At 44.1% G+C, this 17,889-nt stretch overlaps 7 protein-coding genes across 8 annotated transcripts; 2 read left to right on the top strand and 5 right to left on the bottom strand.

Annotated features, from left to right (window-relative positions):
- Positions 1-67: 67 nt before the first annotated feature.
- On the bottom strand, positions 68-854 carry LOC116202132 (plastocyanin). Its single transcript, XM_031533627.1, has one exon. It carries the CDS (start codon positions 719-721, stop codon positions 212-214), a length of 510 nt encoding a protein of 169 aa, XP_031389487.1. The 5' UTR covers positions 722-854; the 3' UTR covers positions 68-211.
- A 750-nt stretch (positions 855-1,604) lies between these two features.
- Positions 1,605-5,253, bottom strand: LOC116213463 (mechanosensitive ion channel protein 5-like). The gene is made up of 6 exons (XM_031548420.1): positions 3,941-5,253; positions 3,423-3,841; positions 3,132-3,255; positions 2,670-2,963; positions 2,386-2,588; positions 1,605-2,035 (listed from the first exon to the last, which is right to left on the bottom strand). The coding sequence occupies exons 1-6, from the start codon at positions 4,706-4,708 to the stop codon at positions 1,723-1,725; spliced, it is 2,121 nt and encodes a 706-aa protein (XP_031404280.1). The 5' UTR covers positions 4,709-5,253; the 3' UTR covers positions 1,605-1,722.
- A 405-nt stretch (positions 5,254-5,658) lies between these two features.
- On the top strand, positions 5,659-6,719 carry LOC116213479 (glutathione S-transferase-like). The gene is made up of 2 exons (XM_031548446.1): positions 5,659-5,966; positions 6,058-6,719. The coding sequence occupies exons 1-2, from the start codon at positions 5,765-5,767 to the stop codon at positions 6,519-6,521; spliced, it is 666 nt and encodes a 221-aa protein (XP_031404306.1). The 5' UTR covers positions 5,659-5,764; the 3' UTR covers positions 6,522-6,719.
- Positions 6,720-6,953: 234 nt separating this feature from the next.
- LOC116213488 (U11/U12 small nuclear ribonucleoprotein 25 kDa protein) lies at positions 6,954-8,044 on the top strand. Its single transcript, XM_031548458.1, has 4 exons — positions 6,954-7,293; positions 7,416-7,521; positions 7,592-7,691; positions 7,790-8,044. Exons 1-4 carry the CDS (start codon positions 7,041-7,043, stop codon positions 7,883-7,885), a joined length of 555 nt encoding a protein of 184 aa, XP_031404318.1. The 5' UTR covers positions 6,954-7,040; the 3' UTR covers positions 7,886-8,044.
- On the bottom strand, positions 7,950-11,117 carry LOC116213471 (meiotic recombination protein SPO11-1). The gene is made up of 15 exons (XM_031548434.1): positions 11,041-11,117; positions 10,858-10,957; positions 10,653-10,726; positions 10,438-10,539; positions 10,040-10,113; positions 9,914-9,930; positions 9,588-9,657; positions 9,473-9,509; positions 9,219-9,266; positions 9,062-9,120; positions 8,961-8,992; positions 8,776-8,881; positions 8,424-8,544; positions 8,282-8,345; positions 7,950-8,181 (listed from the first exon to the last, which is right to left on the bottom strand). The coding sequence occupies exons 1-15, from the start codon at positions 11,105-11,107 to the stop codon at positions 8,055-8,057; spliced, it is 1,098 nt and encodes a 365-aa protein (XP_031404294.1). The 5' UTR covers positions 11,108-11,117; the 3' UTR covers positions 7,950-8,054.
- A 684-nt stretch (positions 11,118-11,801) lies between these two features.
- On the bottom strand, positions 11,802-14,466 carry LOC116192135 (thiosulfate sulfurtransferase 16, chloroplastic-like). The gene is made up of 7 exons (XM_031520592.1): positions 14,386-14,466; positions 13,493-13,701; positions 13,276-13,389; positions 13,074-13,147; positions 12,792-12,862; positions 12,624-12,677; positions 11,802-12,175 (listed from the first exon to the last, which is right to left on the bottom strand). Exons 2-7 carry the CDS (start codon positions 13,558-13,560, stop codon positions 12,101-12,103), a joined length of 456 nt encoding a protein of 151 aa, XP_031376452.1. The 5' UTR covers positions 13,561-13,701; positions 14,386-14,466; the 3' UTR covers positions 11,802-12,100.
- A 279-nt stretch (positions 14,467-14,745) lies between these two features.
- On the bottom strand, positions 14,746-17,300 carry LOC116195959 (high mobility group B protein 9). 2 transcript variants are annotated; one of them, XM_031525424.1, is made up of 6 exons: positions 17,018-17,300; positions 16,434-16,512; positions 16,123-16,288; positions 15,948-16,034; positions 15,325-15,689; positions 14,746-15,043 (listed from the first exon to the last, which is right to left on the bottom strand). In XM_031525424.1, the coding sequence occupies exons 1-6, from the start codon at positions 17,158-17,160 to the stop codon at positions 14,927-14,929; spliced, it is 957 nt and encodes a 318-aa protein (XP_031381284.1). In that variant the 5' UTR covers positions 17,161-17,300; the 3' UTR covers positions 14,746-14,926. The 2 variants fall into 2 exon arrangements, with proteins under 2 accessions (XP_031381284.1, XP_031381275.1); XM_031525415.1 differs by having other exon boundaries at positions 15,325-15,698; positions 17,018-17,298.
- Positions 17,301-17,889: the final 589 nt, after the last annotated feature.

Below are 17,889 nucleotides of genomic sequence, written 5' to 3'. Positions count from 1 at the left end.
ATCCTTGCATCATGTTCCTTCATACCAAACATTTTCATGGATCTTACGCGATTTTGCAAGACGGAAATGCGAGATGAACAGGAAGCCATTCGGTTTCATACATTCTCTTGTCCGCCAAGGCATTATACACATCTTACACGATGAAGCTCTAACTTTATTAAGCGGGGAAAAAAAAAGTGTCCAAACATTCAGCAAGCGGAAGCTGATGAAATTAATTGACGGTGACTTTCCCGACCATGCCGGCCCCTTGGTGGGGAGCGCAGTAGAATTTGTAGTCCCCTTTCTCCGTCAGGGTGACGGAGTAGACCTCACCGGGGGCGTTGAGCAGGTCCTCCTCCGGCATGGAGATCTTGCCTGCATCGACGCCGGGGGGCACCTCGTCCTCGTCGAACACCACGTTGTGAGGGAACCCGGCGTTGTTCTTGAACTCGATCTTCTCGCCCGGGGCGACCGAGAACTCCCTGGGCTCGAACACGAGGCCCCCGTCGCCGCTGCCGAGCAGCACCGTTAAGGCCGAGGCGTTTCCGGCGGCGAGGGCTGCGGAGGCGGCGGTGGCCACGACGGCGGCCCCGACCGCGTCCCTGAGTGACGCCCGGACGGCGAGCCTAGGGGCGGCGGAGGATGGGGCAGGGATCCTAGCGGCCACGGCGGCGGGCTTGGAGGCTGCCTTGAGGCCTGTGAATGAGGGGACGGCGACGGCGGCGGAGGTGACGGCGGCCATTTTAAGGCAGAACCCTTTTCTTCTCTACTCTGCGGGAGGGGATTTCTCTGCGTTTGGGGAGTTTAATCGGAAGGGGAGGAGAGGAGTTTAAAGGGGAAGGAGAGGGTTTTGTGTGGCTGAAAATGGCGGGTAGGTTATGTGGAAGGGATAATGGAATGGATGACGAGCGAGTGAGGGAGTGAGTGAGGGAAGAAGATATCGGGTTATCCGTTAAGAATCTCTCCGGTTGGCGGGTTCACATGATCTCCCGTCCTACGTGGCATATAATGTTTTGCCATGAGGATAAATTAAATTCCATACTAGATTGATGATGACGATAATAATTACGACAATGTAGCGCGCATAGTCGGTTACACGACCATACATTGATCCTTTCCGTTTCTTGTGCAAAGCGTGTTCCGATGTTACATGTCATCGCTTACAGGGAATATCTCTTACGGCTGCTTATAAATCAGGGCGTAGCCAGCTCCTTGTTCTTGAATTTGAGTGGCGGAGCTCGCTGATTATGAATCCGAACGTAACGTGTTGTTTCTTATTTTAAAGGCGGACATTAGAAGTACGATGAATGGAAGAGGATGATTGGTTTTAAAAAAGAAGAAAAAGATTATGTTTTTGCATTGTGAAGATGATGGAGATGATGATTTAAAGTGAAAATGATGGAATATTTTCGTCGCTTAAGATTTATTGGATGTTTATTAGACTCGTCCGGGTCCATTCAATAGGCTGAAGATATTTTCCTTCAAAGGTGCAGCATATGATATGATAGTCCACTAAACTGTCTGTTGTCGTGTTTTCTTATCTTGTCATCATGTTACAATTTTGAAGCTTCGATTTTTGCTCTATACCCTCATGGACATACAATTTCCATCCAACCATCGAGATATCAAATCTAGAAAAGCCCTTCTTCGGAATCGGTACGGAAAATTACTGGCATGAACTGATTTTCCTTTTAACACGTAATTGGCTATTAAATTTTTTTTTTTTTTTTTTTATCTCACAGCCTAATATCCTAGGAAGTCATCGGTTTCACTACAGATTGTCTCATTTGAAGGATGTCGATGATCAGGGCTCCTATCTGCAATACTCCTGATATACACATCCAGGGGCAGCAAGCGGTACTCAATATTGAGTTCCTTGAAGATTCTTACCATCTCTTCAACCAAGAGGGCTCTCCTCGCATATCTCTCGACCACGTCCTCATGATTCATCCTGTGTGAGAGCCAAACCGACATCATCACTCTATTCAGACCTTCAATCTCCCTCATCGCCAGCGTCGGAGCAGGCTGCCAGTGGTCGCTCTTGTTCTCAATGTACCTAGGATTTGAAAAACAGGAAATAAATGAATGGTTAATATGCACCCTAAACTCTTATGTCCAAGTAATAGACCAGAGGATCATATCCCGGCAGAAATCAGGCCAATTTACAAGGCCTAGCCCAAGTTTGGCCATGTCCATGGTTGAGCCTGAAGTCCTATGCCAGCCCACCCAATGGAACATAATTAAAGCCGAATAAGATGATGCGCATTTGCTGCAATATAGTCTCGATGTGGCCAGGCTAATATCGCCGACTTTCGTGGCCAGATTTTTCAGTCCAGGCCCATCAAGATAATCCGGTGCACCAGCGAGAGGGAAACTGAAACCAGTGTGATTCAATATTGATCATACCTTACTATTCTCTCCTTCATGATCTTGACCTTTTCGAATGGAGTTGCAATGTGAATGGAGAAGTCGACGGCATCTCCCATATCCGGGCTTCGATAGTAGTTACCAATGGGTTTGGTCATCAAAACACTGTTGGGATATATGATCTTTAGCTTGTCATACCTCAGAAACACAGTCGTAAGTAGATTTATTTCTTCGACCACCATCTGCGAGCCAACATAGAGAGTCGATATGAGGTAATGTGAAAGGAACTTGTAATTTGACAGTCTGCACTAGGATACGTTTACCTGGACTCCTTCCACTTCGCAACGATCTCCCACATCAAAAGGGTGTATTACGAACAAGAAAATGACCGCCTCGAACAGATTCTTGCAGGTACTCCCAAAAACAAATGCCATCACAAGAACTTGGGAGCTTATGATGAGAAGGAAGTGAGTGACAGCGACTTGCATTACACTTAAACAGATTATTATGATGATGAATGCCACGATAAAGTTCAGCACACGGTGAAGCTTGTCCACAGCTTTTTTCGTGTCGATCAGGGACAAGGCGAGTGCTCTCCTCTCCCTAAAAGCATTTACCTGGGAAAATGAGGAAAGAACTAGAACATGACTAGAGATAATATGTTCACAGGATGAAGCAGTTATACGTGACCCTTGCCGGTAATTAGTTTCATGAGATAGTATATTCAAATTACGACACGGAAAAGTGTGAATGAACTGGAGAAAAGACGGTTGGCATTATCTTACCATCCAATTTTTAAGAGCTTCCTTGCTGATTCCCTCATGGTCAGCTTTTGCTTCAAGGAGATGCATTGTTCTGTAGGCTTCATCGTCCCTCATGAAGCGCATGACATTATCCAAATAAATGTACCTTCCGCATAGAAAATAGTCAAAGATGAAGAATAGTAGAACTTGAAATCACATTCCATGACATACCGTATTGCTTTAAGGACTGATATTTGGTATTTTTTTTTGTGAATCTTCTCTATTAGGGAGCTTTTGAGGAAAAAAAAAGGAAGCTGAGAGACTACCAATTACCTTGATCCGGGCTTGGCCACTCTCCGGAATATCCTCCTGGCAGTCTTTTCTGCCTCGCGTTCGCTTCTGATCTGTATTGAAGCCTCGTCTTTTACAGAAGGCTTATCGATTATCTGCTCATCAAGAGTCAAAAGAGACCCATGCAGAATGATGTTCATCAGCCTCTTCATCTTCCAAGCCGATATGTTTCTCTGGTTCAGCTTGCGCAGCTGCTCAACTGGGATATTACCTTCTCGGCCATCGTCTGAGCGCTTTCCTCTATTCAGAATCAGGCAGCCCCTGAGGTCGGAGGGAACATTTGCCCCTGCATTCTGTAGCTTCTCAACCTCTGCCATTGCCTTCTCCTCGTTGGTGCTCCGGGTTCCAAACAGTGGCGGCCCTGAGAGCGTCTCGATCACATATTGCTGAAAGAGAGACTCCTACAAAATGATCCAGGATCGTTCTATTTAGAAATTCCTATTGCGCTTGTCCATGAAAAGAGGGCTACATGAATTATGTTGTCCCACATCGGTTATTACCTGAACCCGCTCGAAGAACGTGTTCACTTGGAACGATGAGGCAAGGACCCTGACGAGGAAGGTCTTAAGGAGCCAAATCACCGTGCCCAGCAAAAAGCATAAGAGGATCTTGGTCACGTACCGCAGAATCTTGCTCCTCGTCTCCTTCTCGACCTTGCGATTAAATATGCAGTTCCAAACCAGCAAGACCAGTCCGAGCCACAGGCAGTTCTGAGCAGACTTCTTAAGACCATACACAAAGTATAGAACCCGTTTCCGCAGTGTGACGTTGCGTTCGATCAAGAACACGATTAGCCTAATGGCCCAAGCAGAGACCAGGTGCCCGCAGATCAGAGCGAGAACCAACAGTTCCCATTTCCAGAGCGGAAGATCCCACACCTTGTGCCTCTCCAGTTCCGGAATCGCAAGGCTGCACACTAAGGCCACCATAATCAGTACAAGACTCGCTACTTGGAGAACCAACCAGAAGTTGAGCTCGGTCTTCTTGTATTCCTCGGGTATGTCATCCGAATCCCCGTCGTCTTCTTGGTGGCCATCATCGACTTGCCCAGAATAGTCACCCGAAAAAATGTTCGACCTCTGCAAGTGTTCCTCGGGAGGGTCCAGTAGCCTGGACTTTGTCTTGCGGTTGAGCATTGGAGAACCGGAACGCCAAGCATCGCTTCTCGGGGTAGTTACTTCCGGGCTTTTGATGTTATGGCCATGGTCATTACGGTCGCCACTGAGCCCCACCACTTCCACTTGCTTTTGTTCGTGGGGATCAGCCATACTAATTCTTTGGCAACAATTAGCCTGCAGACGTTCGCTGAATCCGAGGGGTTCGACCGAGTCTGCCTACAGCTAAACTACAACTCTAAGAGGGGTGAGTGTTACATTTTTCTGAGTTAGGATATTCTCAAGAGCTCCGTATGGAGAAGCTCCTGCACTAACAGTGTCTCTGATTCAGGGGGAGGATAGTTGGGGAAGTTGATGACAGAACAAGTCATGCGACTGCTTGGAAAGGAGGGAAAAAGTGGAGTCTCAAGAGAGTTCTCTCAACGGCTGAACCCTTCGGATCCGGTTCATCTGCGGTTTACACTTCACCGGACCAACACGTTCGAAGATAAAGACAGATCAGCAAAGAGGAACATGCAGTGCATTCAATTCGATAGGGTTGACGTGTGCCGTGTCGTAGATTAGCTCTGCAAATATACTGAATACCCACTTCTCCAAAGGGCACGTGTGGCACCTTGGGATCCTGTCATGTCATCGTGGAGGTCGATTGGGAGTTCGTTAGACACCTCGTTCTTGATCAGGACTCAGGACCAATCTTTATTGTGAACGAAATGCATGCGCAGACTGAATGGGTGGACCCGGTGGAGGATACTTGTAGTACAAAATCAAGATTTCTGCTAATGATTATGTTAACTTTCATTGATATGTTGTCTCCATACATATAGCCATCGGTCAAAGGAATGCAATGAAAGAGTGCCAAATGTTACCAGTAATTAATCCCGTCACCTATCTATCCCATAGTACAAGACTATATAATAAGGAAATATCTCCGAATACAATAAGGAAATAAATCACGGATATCACGAAATCCGGTAATACTTGTCATGGAGTATTTTACAGCTGTAGCTACCCTCAAAAGTCTAAAGCTAGGTTTCACTTTGAACTGGGTGGGACCCAACTCATCCACCTATCCTCCCAACACCCCAAGGAAGGGATAAAGTGGCTTCAACGTGGACGGCCAGAAGCAGAGTATAACCTGTGGAAAAAAAGCCATTACTGAGCAGGAGCTCTGATCCAACCTGACTCTTCCTCCATATCTGGTCTCGTGCGATGGCGGCTCCGGTGAAAGTGTACGGCCCCCCGCTATCCACCGCCGTGTCAAGGGTCCTCGCCTGCCTCCTCGAGAAAGACGTGGAGTTCCAGCTCGTCCCCGTCAACATGTCCAAAGGCGACCACAAGTCGCCCGACTACCTGAAGATCCAGCCCTTTGGCCAAGTCCCTGCTTTCCAAGACGATTACATCACTCTGTTCGGTAAAAAAACAAACCGAAAATCTTCTGTTTGGAATTTCCTGGAATCGTTGCAGATGTAATCAACGGGGGTATACATTCTTCGTTGGTGTAGAGTCGAGAGCCATCTGCCGGTACATATGCGACGAGTACGGGGACAGAGGGAACAAGGGGCTGTACGGGACGGACCCGCTGGTGAAGGCCTCCATAGACCAGTGGGTGGAGGCGGAGGGGCAGAGCTACAACCCGCCAAGCTCGGCACTGGTGTTCCAGCTCGCATTCGCGCCGAGGATGGGGATAAAGCAGGACGAACGGCTTATAAGGCAGAGCGACGAGAAGCTCTCCAAGGTGCTCGATGTGTACGAGGGGCGTCTAGGAAGCAGCCGGTTCCTGGCCGGGGATGAGTTCACGATGGCCGACCTCTCCCACCTGCCCAATACGCAGTACCTGGTAACTGCCGGCGGCAGGGCAGATGCAATGTTTGGGTCCAGGAAAAACGTGGGCCGGTGGTGGGAGGAGATCTCGAGCAGAGAGTCGTGGAAAAAGGTCGTCGAGATGCAGCAGCAGAAGGGGCCTTGAATCGAATGGATGGCAGGCTCGCCGGAAGTTTATGATGTAATTTTATTTTCCCCAATTATAAGGGATGGATAAGGGAGCTTATGATGTTATTTGTGTTGGGCAATGTTTATCCTGTCGAGTGAACTTCATTAGTCGATGGCAATTTTTTTTTATCGGTCATTTCATGACAAATTGACAATAATGCGGGGTTTCTTTGAATATTTTCGCAATTACTTGTAAGAACTGACCGACATTACCCTGCATTTCGGAATCCATCATAAGCACTTGGCGATCGGAGCAAGTCGACGCCTGAGCAAGGACAAATCATAAATAAACACGTGTTGATTTCACGGAAAAATAATCAGAATAAACAAAACGCACCATTCTGCCAGAAAAAAAAAATAAAAATTTCAGTTTAATTTTTATTCGATTCAATAAAATTGTCCCATTTCGGCCAAAGATAAAAAAAAAAAAAGGAACTCCTCCTGATTAGACGTCGAAAAGAGTACAGAGAGTGGAGGAGGGGTGGCGGCAAAGATAATGGAGTCTAGCTCGAAGGGAGATGGTGGCGAGGCCGGCGGCGGAAGCGGAGGTGGAGGTGGAGGGGCAGGATACAACGACAGCAACGTAAAGAAGGCCAAGCTGTACTCCACGCTGGCGGCTCTGCTGAGCGATCCCATACTCGCCGACGTCCCCAAGAACCCCGCCCTATCAGACGTCGACACCCTCATCAGCCTCGAGCTCGGCAGCGCCATGCGCCTCTCCATCCTCAGATTGGACGGCTCCACCTTCGGTGCTCTCTCTATACCCCTCAATCTGGCATTTCGACGAACAGTTTCTCTGCGTGCGCTGTGGTCGCAAAGCAAATGTGTAAGTGGAGCCTTCATTTCTGACCGGGTTGGTGTTTTGGTGAAGATGTGGTGGTCATGAATTCTGCGACGGTTAAGGACTTGAAGCTCGCCATCAAGAAGAAAGTGAACGATACAGAGCAGTCCGATATGGGTCATCGTCAAATCTCATGGTAATGTCTGTTGTTATCCTTCCTGCTGTTTTCAATTCCTATGATGTTTCTAACTTGGGAATATGATCAGGAAGCATGTCTGGGCAAACTTTTGCCTTTCATACCAGAACCAGAAGCTGCTGGACGACAGCTCTCCACTTCAAGATTTTGGAATTCGTCATAATTCCCAGGTTTGTGCCTTCAATCCCGACAATTTCCTTAATAAACAAGTCTCTATATAAGACCTTGGTACTGACCTAAAACGTTTCGAGTTCTATGTTTTGTGCAGGTGCATTTTATTCCCTCTGTTACGGCAAAGAACTCTGGAAGACATTCCAAGAGGAAGAAGCACCGTTTCTTCCATGGCCTGAGCAAGCGGTTATGAACATTTATTTGTTTCTCTATGGGATCTTGTAGTACGTACCTATCTTTGATGCAGTTATGATATATTACACGGAACGAGCACCTTCGAATATCTATAGCATGTCGCCTAGATTCTGTTTGGAATTACAACAAAAGTGAATTGTTCAAGCAACTCCACTCCTGCCTTCTCTTCAGATGTACAATTTCCCGTGGATTTTAGATGGTATGTACTCCTTCGACAAAAATGAAATTGAATGTACGGCCAAGGCTTCAATTTCAAATTTCACTCCTCTATGCAGCATTAACTCAAGCTCCAATCTTCCATGAAAATTAAATGGGAAAAAGATGGAGGAATGATTCGTATGTATGCAATCAGACCAGGATAGGAATTGATAAAGGAAAATGGGTGAGAAGCTACCTCCACTCTGGCGCTTCTCGTTGTAAGTAGCACCTCTGCAACATCACTTCGGTCCTCTTCTTGTCTGAAAGTACACTTGGTTTAAGCAAGTTATGCTGGCATACGTAAACTATGTGCAATGCGACACAAGCGGAAGACTCACCTTCAGCTGTCAAGGGAAGGAGACACACGTTGGGAATATTGTACTTCTCTGAGTCGGAAGAAAAGGCGCCAAGCCAACATATGCCTTGGACTCGTAGAAGTTTTGCATCATAGGCCATTTGCTTAGGGAGGAAACAAAGATGAGAAAAGGTCACTTTCGAAGTGACATAAGGGTAAATGAGCCAAGAGAGTGGCCACCATAATGCGGATATGCCCGACTGACCATTCAAGTTACCTATTTCTCTTTGCTAATACAAATCCATCTTACCAAGCATCAGCATAACTCATGAATGACATAATATATCACAGGTTGCAGGAAACATATTAGAACACATGTAGATGCAGGTACAAACCATGGAACCAAATCGGTAGGTGGACAGAATGTCGAAGCCATATGGATCACAATCTACCAAGCAATAAACTGGCAAGTGCAACTTCTCTATTAGGAGCCTCAAGAACCTGGTCAGGGGAGATGTTCGTATACATAAACAAGAACAGATGCAGTGTTCACAATGTTAAGACTTCTTGTTGAGCATACCTTCTCGTGGGAACATCTGGGTAACCTCTTCCCTGTTGAAAGAATAATTTTAGGAGAGGAAAGATGTATAAGCATAGCTGCTTGTAGGTTTATGTGCTTACTGTAATGACAATGCAGCGATTCGCACTGCAGAAGCGGTCATCTGCTAGTCGCTGAAAGACTACCCAACAAAAGTTCCCAAAGTGATAATTAGTCAACTAAACAATCTATTTCAATGATCAAACTTCTCTCCATGTAAATGATAAATGGATATCTCACCTGATTCCTTCTCCACAACTAGAATGTACTGGGCAGAACTTGTAACATCTGTTAGGAAGATTGAAGGAGAGAAGTGAGTCTATCAAATGGTGCGTGAAACACTAATAACATGATCCATTTTTAGATCCTTCAATACAGATAAGTTGAGATGAATTCCATCCATTTACCAACTTTCTAATGCAATTAGGATGGACTTAAACCATTCTAATGACCCAAATATAAATGTATACTACAAGCCCGATCAACTCGAATACCTTTAAGTTCTTCCACATTCACAGGAACAGAGTGGGCCTGCAAGGGAATGCAAACGATAGTCTCACAATTAAGTAGGTACGGCCACAGGGAAGCAACAAACTTTTATGTACTCACAGTATTAAGACTAGCTATGCAATCAAACTTTCTCTCAGCCTCAGTAAAAATTAACCAGCCCATCACCAACCTGTGGAAAAGAGAAAACGAAGCAAAGGAAAGAACAAAAGCTTGCTGAACTGAACAACAATAAACCATGAAGTCACATATATGCAGAAGCAATATCATGGCTTTTAAAAATCTTACATTAAGCTTAAAACTCGAACAACCAATTGACAGCACATTATAATTGGATAGTTCCTTGACATTTCTTGTCCAACACAATTATGAAAGACACTTATTTTTTTCAGCCCCAAAGAACATGAACTCAGATCATAGTAACATACCCCTTTGCAACCGAAACCTGCAATATGAGGAGGGAAAGAAAGGCCAAATGTTGATTAGACCATTTGCTATTGAAGTAGACTTAAATTCCAAACTCTCTAAAACTAAGAAATCTCAGAGGTTCCTACCACATTTAAGTTGTGGCGACTACACAGTAGAATGATGCAGACGTCATTGATTGCCCGATCGACCACTGGCTGCTCTGCACTACACAAAGCAAATAATCTGAGAAAATGGACCGAGAGTACTGAAGGACTTCTGTAGAGAGATCCTCCATGATCCAAGTTGACCATATCTAGGAACCAATGACAATCTTCAGTTGTTTGCCTCTCTGAGGTAATCGGCAATTGATGCCAATATTATCAATACTGCATTCCTAAGAATTGCATTAACCATTATATATATGTTCATTCGTGCTAGCATTGGAGTCAAAATTCAGTCGATCATTGGAGAAGCGTTTGATCACTAATAATCTAAAGCACAGGATGTATATTCTACATAGATACATATCCTCGCCCATATTCACCTGAAAAAGCAGAGGGATGCATGTAATAAATATCTCTCTTGGACCCTTGCCGGTTTTCTTGCAAGAGTTGCTGAACAATCAGAAGCACCCTTAGCAGGACATCTGAAAGCAATCAGGAGACGCAACGGAATTGACAACAACGGCCGCCTAATTAACTCGAAATGCAAACACCATGGGATATTGAGTCAAGAAGGAAAATTCGATTCAAATCTCACCAAGCCTGCGCGCATGGCATTCTCTCTGAAGAGTCAAAATTTCCCTCCCGAGTGGAAAATCCAAGCTGCAGCAGCTGCGACGAGAGCAACCATAAACACAAATAAGAAAGCTCATCCCATGCAATACATAAAATCAATTCGCCTTTTGCTGCCATGCATCCCGAAAATTCATACGATTATGCAGAAGATAGACGTGAGAGATCACCATTTCCCCATTGGACGAGTGCAGTAGTTCTTGAAGCGGTCGATCGAAAGAGTCGGAGAGCGTCCTCGGCTGAGATCCATCACTATAGATTTCGTGAGCTCTGCGAGTAAATCAGAACTCCTGAAACTGATCGATGAGGACTGCAATCAAGAGCGACGAGATGGAAGAAGAACGATCGCCAACCTCTGATCTTTCTGAGCACATCACTGGACTGGGGAATCGCTCCATTTCCCTCCATTTCCTCCAGCATTTCTATTTCCGTCTCCAGGCGCCAAGTCTCAAGCTCAAACTTACTTATAGGGGGAATGTCCGGTTCGGGTCACGGGTTATGGATCGGGTAACTCCAGACCGGCTAGAGTTGGACCTGAAAAGGCCCATCTCATAATAATAACCATTTCATCTTCTTCTTCTTCTTCTTCTTCTTCTTCTCTATAATTTTTACTTTTAAATACGTTTCAATAAATGGAAAAGCAAACATGTGGCTTGATTTTTTCTTTCGACAAAAATACAAATATTTATACCGACTGCCTTAGTGGACCTTCTCGGCTTGAACTTGATTTAGTTCGAATTCATTAGATTACCGGATACTAGGTAGTGCACACTTAAAAAATATTACGAAATATTTGTCTTACTTTTTGAATCAACATGCGTTAAGCGCATAGTGTCCGGTAAGAGTGTACATGATGAGCAAGAGAGAGGGTATCTTATGCTGCATTTGGTTTCAAAGTAGGATTTTAAAATCAGATTTTGATTTTGAAAAAGAGCAGTATAAATAGTTATGTATTGGCCCATCATTTGACTTTGTATGAGTTATTTTGTTTTGTTGTAGAAAAAAGAGTGATATAAATGGGACCCACTCTTTAACTTTGTATGAGTTATTTTGTTTTGTTGTGAGTAAAATTAAATTAAAGTGTGATTTTAAAATCACACTTCGAAACCAAACAAGCCTTTAAACTGTAATCCCAGATGAAACATTACAAAACAACGAATCGTATGAATAAGCTAAGCGTTTGAGTTGGATAAGAAAGAATATTCTAAAGGACCTGGTAAAATTTTACAGTTCCTGAACAGTAAGCATAAAAACAAACCGAAGCTCTCGAAAAATGAGCAAATTTCTGAAGTGAGTTGGATCGAACCATCGTCGATTGAGAATAAAATTCGTTTACGTTCAGATTCACAAGAGATTTCATTTGCCCAGATTGTGCTTCTAGGAGGGTAATAGCCGATGCTGCCTGCTTCATTGTCACTTTTCAGTGGGCAGCCCATTCTGTACCCATGCTGAGTAGCCTCCTGCAACGTTAATAACATGCCGGAAACCCTGCAACAAACACAAAAAAGCACGGTCATGGCCGATTTTAGCGTGATAGGTCCACCAGTCAAAGGGAACGGCAAAAGTGATAAGCAGTGACGCTCGACTATTTGGTGAACAAAGTGCAAGTAGAAAATGGGATCAAAGTTGCCAGTTCTCATTTCGAGTCTTGACAACTTCTATCGCGCGAGTTATAATTATTCAAGTCATATTTGCTGTTGAGTTCTGCCACAGCAGTTTGTATACTAGGAAGACAGTCAAAAACCAAGCTCAACATGCTTACATATATTGCTTCAGCGGTAGCATATTTGTACTGATAGTTATAAATTTCCGTTGTTACTGTGCCGTTTTGGGTGATGAATTGCCAAGTTTATGTTGGATTAGTCGATTGCATTGAGGCTTTCAAGTAAATTACAATCGATTGACGGTTGAACTTGAGATATGATCATAGACTTACAGCAGAATGTAGATCATGTGCGGCCATGAGAGACCTCCTTCCACTCTGGCATCCCTAAAGCAGCAATAACATCGATCAAATTACGTGAAGAAAAGCAATCTAGCACGGGGTCGGAGTCAGCCTACATGGTTGTGAATCGAAACATATATATATATATATATTATGTACCAGGAGAAATGTGTCTTCTTTGGCAAAGCTTGATGATACTTCCTCTAAGAACTTTGGATTTTTGTCCATCCCTAGGTCAATATGCCCATGACACAACTTTTCATTAGAATTAGAAATTACTCGAAACACCATGAACACCGCAAGCCACTCACATATCATACAACTGTTTTCACTCTAAATTCATCGAACGAAAATCAGATAACATTGCAAACGGAAGCAAATTCGCGTGGAAATACGCAAGCGCAGTTGAGAAGGATTATAGTACGCGATTTTTGTATATACCTGTCCCGGTCTTAAACATGTAAGGAATGTTTATGGCTCCCGGGGTATGCCCTGCAGTAAACTCATCACAGGTCCTACAGATGAAAAAATTGTACATCTTAGAGCAAATCAGAAAAGGATGTCCGAAACATCCCGATCAAATGTATTTACGAAGCCACTGTATTGGATCGGAAGAATTCGCCAGCATAACTATATTGATCACCTGACATCTACATAACTGTGTCCCGCATCGAGAAGACCCTTCACGGCATCGACCAGAACAGATCGCGGTTCTTCATGGACTGTTTCGGCGCTCGTCACAAAGCTAGCAACCCACCTAGATCGAATGCACAATCAAACAGTTCCTTGCAGTCAGGAATATCGAAATTATAGCAGAACAAAGGAGAGCGATACAAGGTTATCATCATATGAGTGAAAACCTGGAGGAGTGGAACCGGGGACGAAGAGCCGAAAGCATGGAACGGGAGACGACAACCGGAGAAGCCATGGTCACGTCTCGGATAAGTTCGTCACTGTCTCCTCTGTGTCTTTTGGTGGACCGTGCGTCTCTCTGCTTTCGCTCTCTATATTGATATACGCTTGCCAGCAACCCGCGCGGTGAGCTAATTCTGTTTGCCTTGTGCAATTCCTGGTTGACCGGGGGCATAAGGAGTAATAAATATCTTGCAAGGGTAAGCCCTTTTGGGGAATTTGCAAAAATTAGGAAGGTAATTTGAGGAAGGACAGATCATTCTTCTCTGTCAAGAAATTTATCTTATTTCCTTTCAAGCTAGAAAAAGACAATTCGGTGGTTCAAAATTTGGAAAAGGTTCACTTCCATGCTTCAACAGTGAATGACATTTCTTAGAAAACCTGTATCGACTGCATAATCGGGTCGTCTCGAGCACCAATAGATGTGGTTCTCATATCCCTGTTCTAACCTAGTGCTACTGACCGTAGCAACACAATCGACGTGGTCTCGCATAGAGTTTGCGATCCTATGGTATTCGCTCACTCATGTTGCTCGTGGAACGTTACTGACCTAAAGCCAGCGCTCGATGTGCTCTACGAGCCTCAGTAACCTCAAGATGGGTCGAGGGATTGCATGAATAGCCACATCAAGATGAGTATGGGTCATGTCCTCACACCAGCAGAGAATGACTATAACCAATCCACGCAGGAGTTTTTCACACATTGTACGGCCTTTCCCTCGCCCGGGATAGATTGCAATCGCAGTACTTCTACTTGAAGCAGTTAAAGCAAATGCAGATCAAGAAACACGAAGAAACGAATCTCAGCATGAAAAATAGCACACTAAAATTAACATCGTTACCTTGCAATGGAGAATTGCAGGACTTGAGGACAATAGTGAATAGTCTCCTGGTCCTGACCTTCTGAAGGTCTGAGGAGGCAGTAGTATAGAGTTGGATATATATATATATATAATATCTGTGACTTGGCACGTAGATTTTAGAGGGAATCAAAACCGGATCGAGTACTAGGAGCTCGGATATTTTTAATCAATAGCCAACACTTCTGGCTGTAAAATAATGGGCAGTGGCTTGTTAGTTGTTTGGTTGGCCAGAGCGCAAAATAAAAATCGAAATCACCAACTTCCACCCTATTCTAAAGATTTGATCTTAAAGTATCAATTTGCTCTTTGGAATGGTATAATTTTAGATTCGAAGCAGTATTAGGACAAGTTTAATATTGAACTTATGAGGATGGAGACATTACAGCTTCTCTTGTACCAAACTACAATACTTATAGACCAAGAAGGGTTAATAGTTAAAGCATCGAAGGAATAAGTCATTTGATGTTGTTCAATGTTTCTACTGGTCAATCTATCCTAGGAATCTCTTCGTCTTCTGCATTTAACAGTTGGGCTTCATCCCAGCTTCCGAGCTTTTCCCCAGCATCAACTTTTCCTTGTACTCTTGCAGTTCTCTCTTGTACCTCTCCTTATCTTTCAACCCGATTTTTTGATAAACCTGTAAAAGCAAATTAGACTCCGCATCAAAAAGTAGCCTCGACTAGGATACGTTGTTAGGTAGGCCCCATTGAATAAAACAGTAACAGCCGGATCTAGTCTGCCTAAGAAATAACAGGGGTTGCTCTAAGAGCATCAGCTCGATCGTCCATTCTCAAAGGCAATAGAAACTCAATAATCATGATTTGAGGCTTTGAGCATGAACAAGTTAGTTCCCAACAATATATGATTTTCCCATATGTTTGAGCTCAAAAGGGAATAGATACGAGCAATTAGAATTACCATCCGCTCTTCGGGGCTGAGTTTGTTCCATGATTCACCAATCATTTTAGTGAACTCCCTCTCCCTGTTGGGATACAGAGACTTGAGCTTGTAATGCTTTTCCGCGAAGAAGAAGTTGTAGCCGCTCCTATTGGGCTTGGGGTAGTTAGGGTCTCCCCTTCTTCTGCTCCACCTCTTCATTCGCCCATGCCGAGTTTTACGAGAATAAGGCACCAAAGCATTAGATTGGGGAACAACAGAGGGAGTTGGGCATGACCGATCCACAGGATGGAAAAGCACACCCTTTAGGATCTCCGAGCCAAGTTTCACCGAAACCAGATAACCACATTCAAATTTCCCATCGATTACCCCAACGGCCGAAAAGCCTGCTTTTCCTACGAGAATAGTATAAAAAGAATATAATCCTCCATCTTTATGTGGTACGAGGATGGACAAGGTTAAGACCCGTGTAGCACATGGATAAGTCACTTTTTTTTTTCCCAACTAAACATTGCTCCTGCCTCGGAACATAATCAGAACCAGAAAAACCACATTGATTCTCTTTTTCCTCCGAAAATGATCAACCCCCATGTTTTTTTAACATAAGAGTTCAATAAAGAACGAAAGTATAGATCAGGCCATACCTGGTCCTACACAATTGGGGCAATCTGTTTTAGTATCAGAGGGGCTGTCCTTAAACAGCATTTTCGGCTCATGTGAAAGCTCAGAAACTGTGGAAACAAGAGGGAACTCTGAAAACCATGCCCTCAAAATCAAACAAGAAGAAAATCATCGTATTCGCAACAATAACATTAGTACCTGATGGAGGAGTCCGTGGTGGTCCCTGCTGCTTAAAGAAGTAAACCTGTTCGTAGTGAAACAGGAGGCTCATGTAGTGCTTCTTCAACACAAAAGAAGCGCTCGTCGTCGTCGGACCGAACCTGAACACGTTGCCTACTTCCCTCCACTTCTTATCCGCAACAACCTAAACAAGAAAAGTTCGAGGTTCAAGCATTGATGAACAAATCGAATGCTTGCATTTTGCATGCTCCTTCCGTCCCAATCCATTTGCACTTTTCCGTGGCCAAACATTGCAATGAGTAAAAGTGTGACAGAGACGGGGGTTAAACCTTTTCATAACCGCCCCTGCTGGTAACTTCCACGTAGAGGACGTGCAGATCAAGTTCTTTCCGGCCAATCACGGGAATCCTTTTAGACAAGTTTGACCAGAAAGCAGAGTTGAGCAACATGAAATACACGCGGACATGTTCAGTCAAAAAAGGGGGGGAAAACAGCAGAACAAGGAAAAGGTATAGTGGCATAAGGTGCTGACTTGCTTCTTTTTCTTCTCAAGATAGCCGACAACCCGACTAATTCTCAAGACACGTAGCCTAGACATCGGAGCGAGAACTCCCTACTCGATAATTACGAGGAAAGTTTCACCTCAGATCAAGTTCAACAGTAGGAAACATCAAACATGTTCTCCCTCAAATGGAAATTGGCAAATAGTGACAAGTACTGCCAAAAGTGCACTCGATGAAATAAAAAACGTTTTTTTTTTTGGCAGAACAGGGGGAACCTCAAGCATTATTCACAGAATCCACACATAAATCGCATGAAATTGCAAAAATAAAAATCAAAAAGAGGATTTTTTTTTTCTTTTTTGTTTTCTTTGTTACTTTTGGGTTAGAAGAAGAAGAAAGGGGAAGCTTACATGAACTTAGTGCCCATCAAGAAATGGAACCGCCGGAGAGTGTCCAGGAAGACAGCTGGGTCCCTCACCACGGCATCGTGGGGGGCAAGCGCCGCTGGGTACCGGAAGCTGCCATCCTTGCCTCTCACAGCCGCGGGCAACATTATACCCCCCTCGCCGGCAAATCAAGAGGCCCCACCAGAAAAGAGCCCCACCCCCCCAAAAAAAAAACACACGCACACAAACACAAGAAAAAGCTAAAAGTATTGCTTCAGAGGAAGAAATGGTGCTCGAATAGTGGAGAAGGGGGAATGCAGTTAATATGGGGGTGGCTAATGGAAATTAAAGGAGAGGGCAGTCCGCGTGTAATGTGAAGTAACGGTTATGGAAATTTGGATTTTTCTGGGGTTTTTGAACAAAATGAAAGAGAACAAAAAATTACTCAACAATTAGTTCAAGAAGTTTTCCTTAAGTAATGTTTCGGATTTGAGTTTTGTCAAATAAAGAAAATTCACTTGAGAGAGTTCTGATTCGTTAGTGGGTTGACTCGACTCGAACTGAATTAATTAGAGCTCCATAGGATTTTCAATATTAAGGTGCACTCTGAAAGAGAAGAGAAAATTAAAATTTTTATTTGGTTAAATTTCGACGACACCCTTAAAGGTGTGAATGAGTCAAGCCGAGCCCAAATGTACAAGGTTCAAGCTTGGGCTCGTCAAAATTTTTCTAGGCTCAAACTTGGGCTTGAGTTTGATCAAGCTCGAAAGTCCAAGCTTGAGCTCGACTCGTCAGACAAATCAAAGGTTTGGACTCTACTCAAGTAAAGCTTGGCCAATGAGCCAAATCTAGTAGAAAAGTCGAGCTTAGGCTCAAGTTCGGGCTGAGGCTCTGCT

Source organism: Punica granatum, chromosome 1 (assembly GCF_007655135.1).
Source record: "Punica granatum isolate Tunisia-2019 chromosome 1, ASM765513v2, whole genome shotgun sequence".
In the NCBI taxonomy this organism is placed as follows: Eukaryota; Viridiplantae; Streptophyta; class Magnoliopsida; order Myrtales; family Lythraceae; genus Punica; species Punica granatum.
Note: the sequence above shows the minus strand (reverse complement) of the source record. Positions and strands in the feature narration are given on the sequence as shown.

Coding starts and splice junctions, on each gene's coding strand:
- LOC116202132 (XM_031533627.1), bottom strand. CDS start 721: ATGGCCGCCGTCACCTCCGCCGCCGTCGCCGTCCCCTCATTCACAGGC.
- LOC116213463 (XM_031548420.1), bottom strand. CDS start 4,708: ATGGCTGATCCCCACGAACAAAAGCAAGTGGAAGTGGTGGGGCTCAGT. Junction 2,589..2,669: donor GCGAAGTGGAAGGAGTCCAG/GTAAACGTATCC, acceptor GTTGGCTCGCAG/ATGGTGGTCGAAGAAATAAA. Junction 2,036..2,385: donor ATGAAGGAGAGAATAGTAAG/GTATGATCAATA, acceptor TTCAAATCCTAG/GTACATTGAGAACAAGAGCG.
- LOC116213479 (XM_031548446.1), top strand. CDS start 5,765: ATGGCGGCTCCGGTGAAAGTGTACGGCCCCCCGCTATCCACCGCCGTG. Junction 5,967..6,057: donor CGATTACATCACTCTGTTCG/GTAAAAAAACAA, acceptor TCGTTGGTGTAG/AGTCGAGAGCCATCTGCCGG.
- LOC116213488 (XM_031548458.1), top strand. CDS start 7,041: ATGGAGTCTAGCTCGAAGGGAGATGGTGGCGAGGCCGGCGGCGGAAGC. Junction 7,294..7,415: donor ATTGGACGGCTCCACCTTCG/GTGCTCTCTCTA, acceptor GTTTTGGTGAAG/ATGTGGTGGTCATGAATTCT. Junction 7,522..7,591: donor GGTCATCGTCAAATCTCATG/GTAATGTCTGTT, acceptor GAATATGATCAG/GAAGCATGTCTGGGCAAACT.
- LOC116213471 (XM_031548434.1), bottom strand. CDS start 11,107: ATGCTGGAGGAAATGGAGGGAAATGGAGCGATTCCCCAGTCCAGTGAT. Junction 10,958..11,040: donor TGTGCTCAGAAAGATCAGAG/GTTGGCGATCGT, acceptor ATTTACTCGCAG/AGCTCACGAAATCTATAGTG. Junction 9,121..9,218: donor AGTTGTGGAGAAGGAATCAG/GTGAGATATCCA, acceptor TTTGTTGGGTAG/TCTTTCAGCGACTAGCAGAT.
- LOC116192135 (XM_031520592.1), bottom strand. CDS start 13,560: ATGGCTTCTCCGGTTGTCGTCTCCCGTTCCATGCTTTCGGCTCTTCGT. Junction 13,390..13,492: donor CCCCGGTTCCACTCCTCCAG/GTTTTCACTCAT, acceptor CATTCGATCTAG/GTGGGTTGCTAGCTTTGTGA. Junction 12,863..13,073: donor CATGTTTAAGACCGGGACAG/GTATATACAAAA, acceptor ATATTGACCTAG/GGATGGACAAAAATCCAAAG.
- LOC116195959 (XM_031525415.1), bottom strand. CDS start 17,160: ATGTTGCCCGCGGCTGTGAGAGGCAAGGATGGCAGCTTCCGGTACCCA. Junction 16,513..17,017: donor TTGATGGGCACTAAGTTCAT/GTAAGCTTCCCC, acceptor CTTGTCTAAAAG/GATTCCCGTGATTGGCCGGA. Junction 15,044..15,324: donor TCAGCCCCGAAGAGCGGATG/GTAATTCTAATT, acceptor TTGCTTTTACAG/GTTTATCAAAAAATCGGGTT.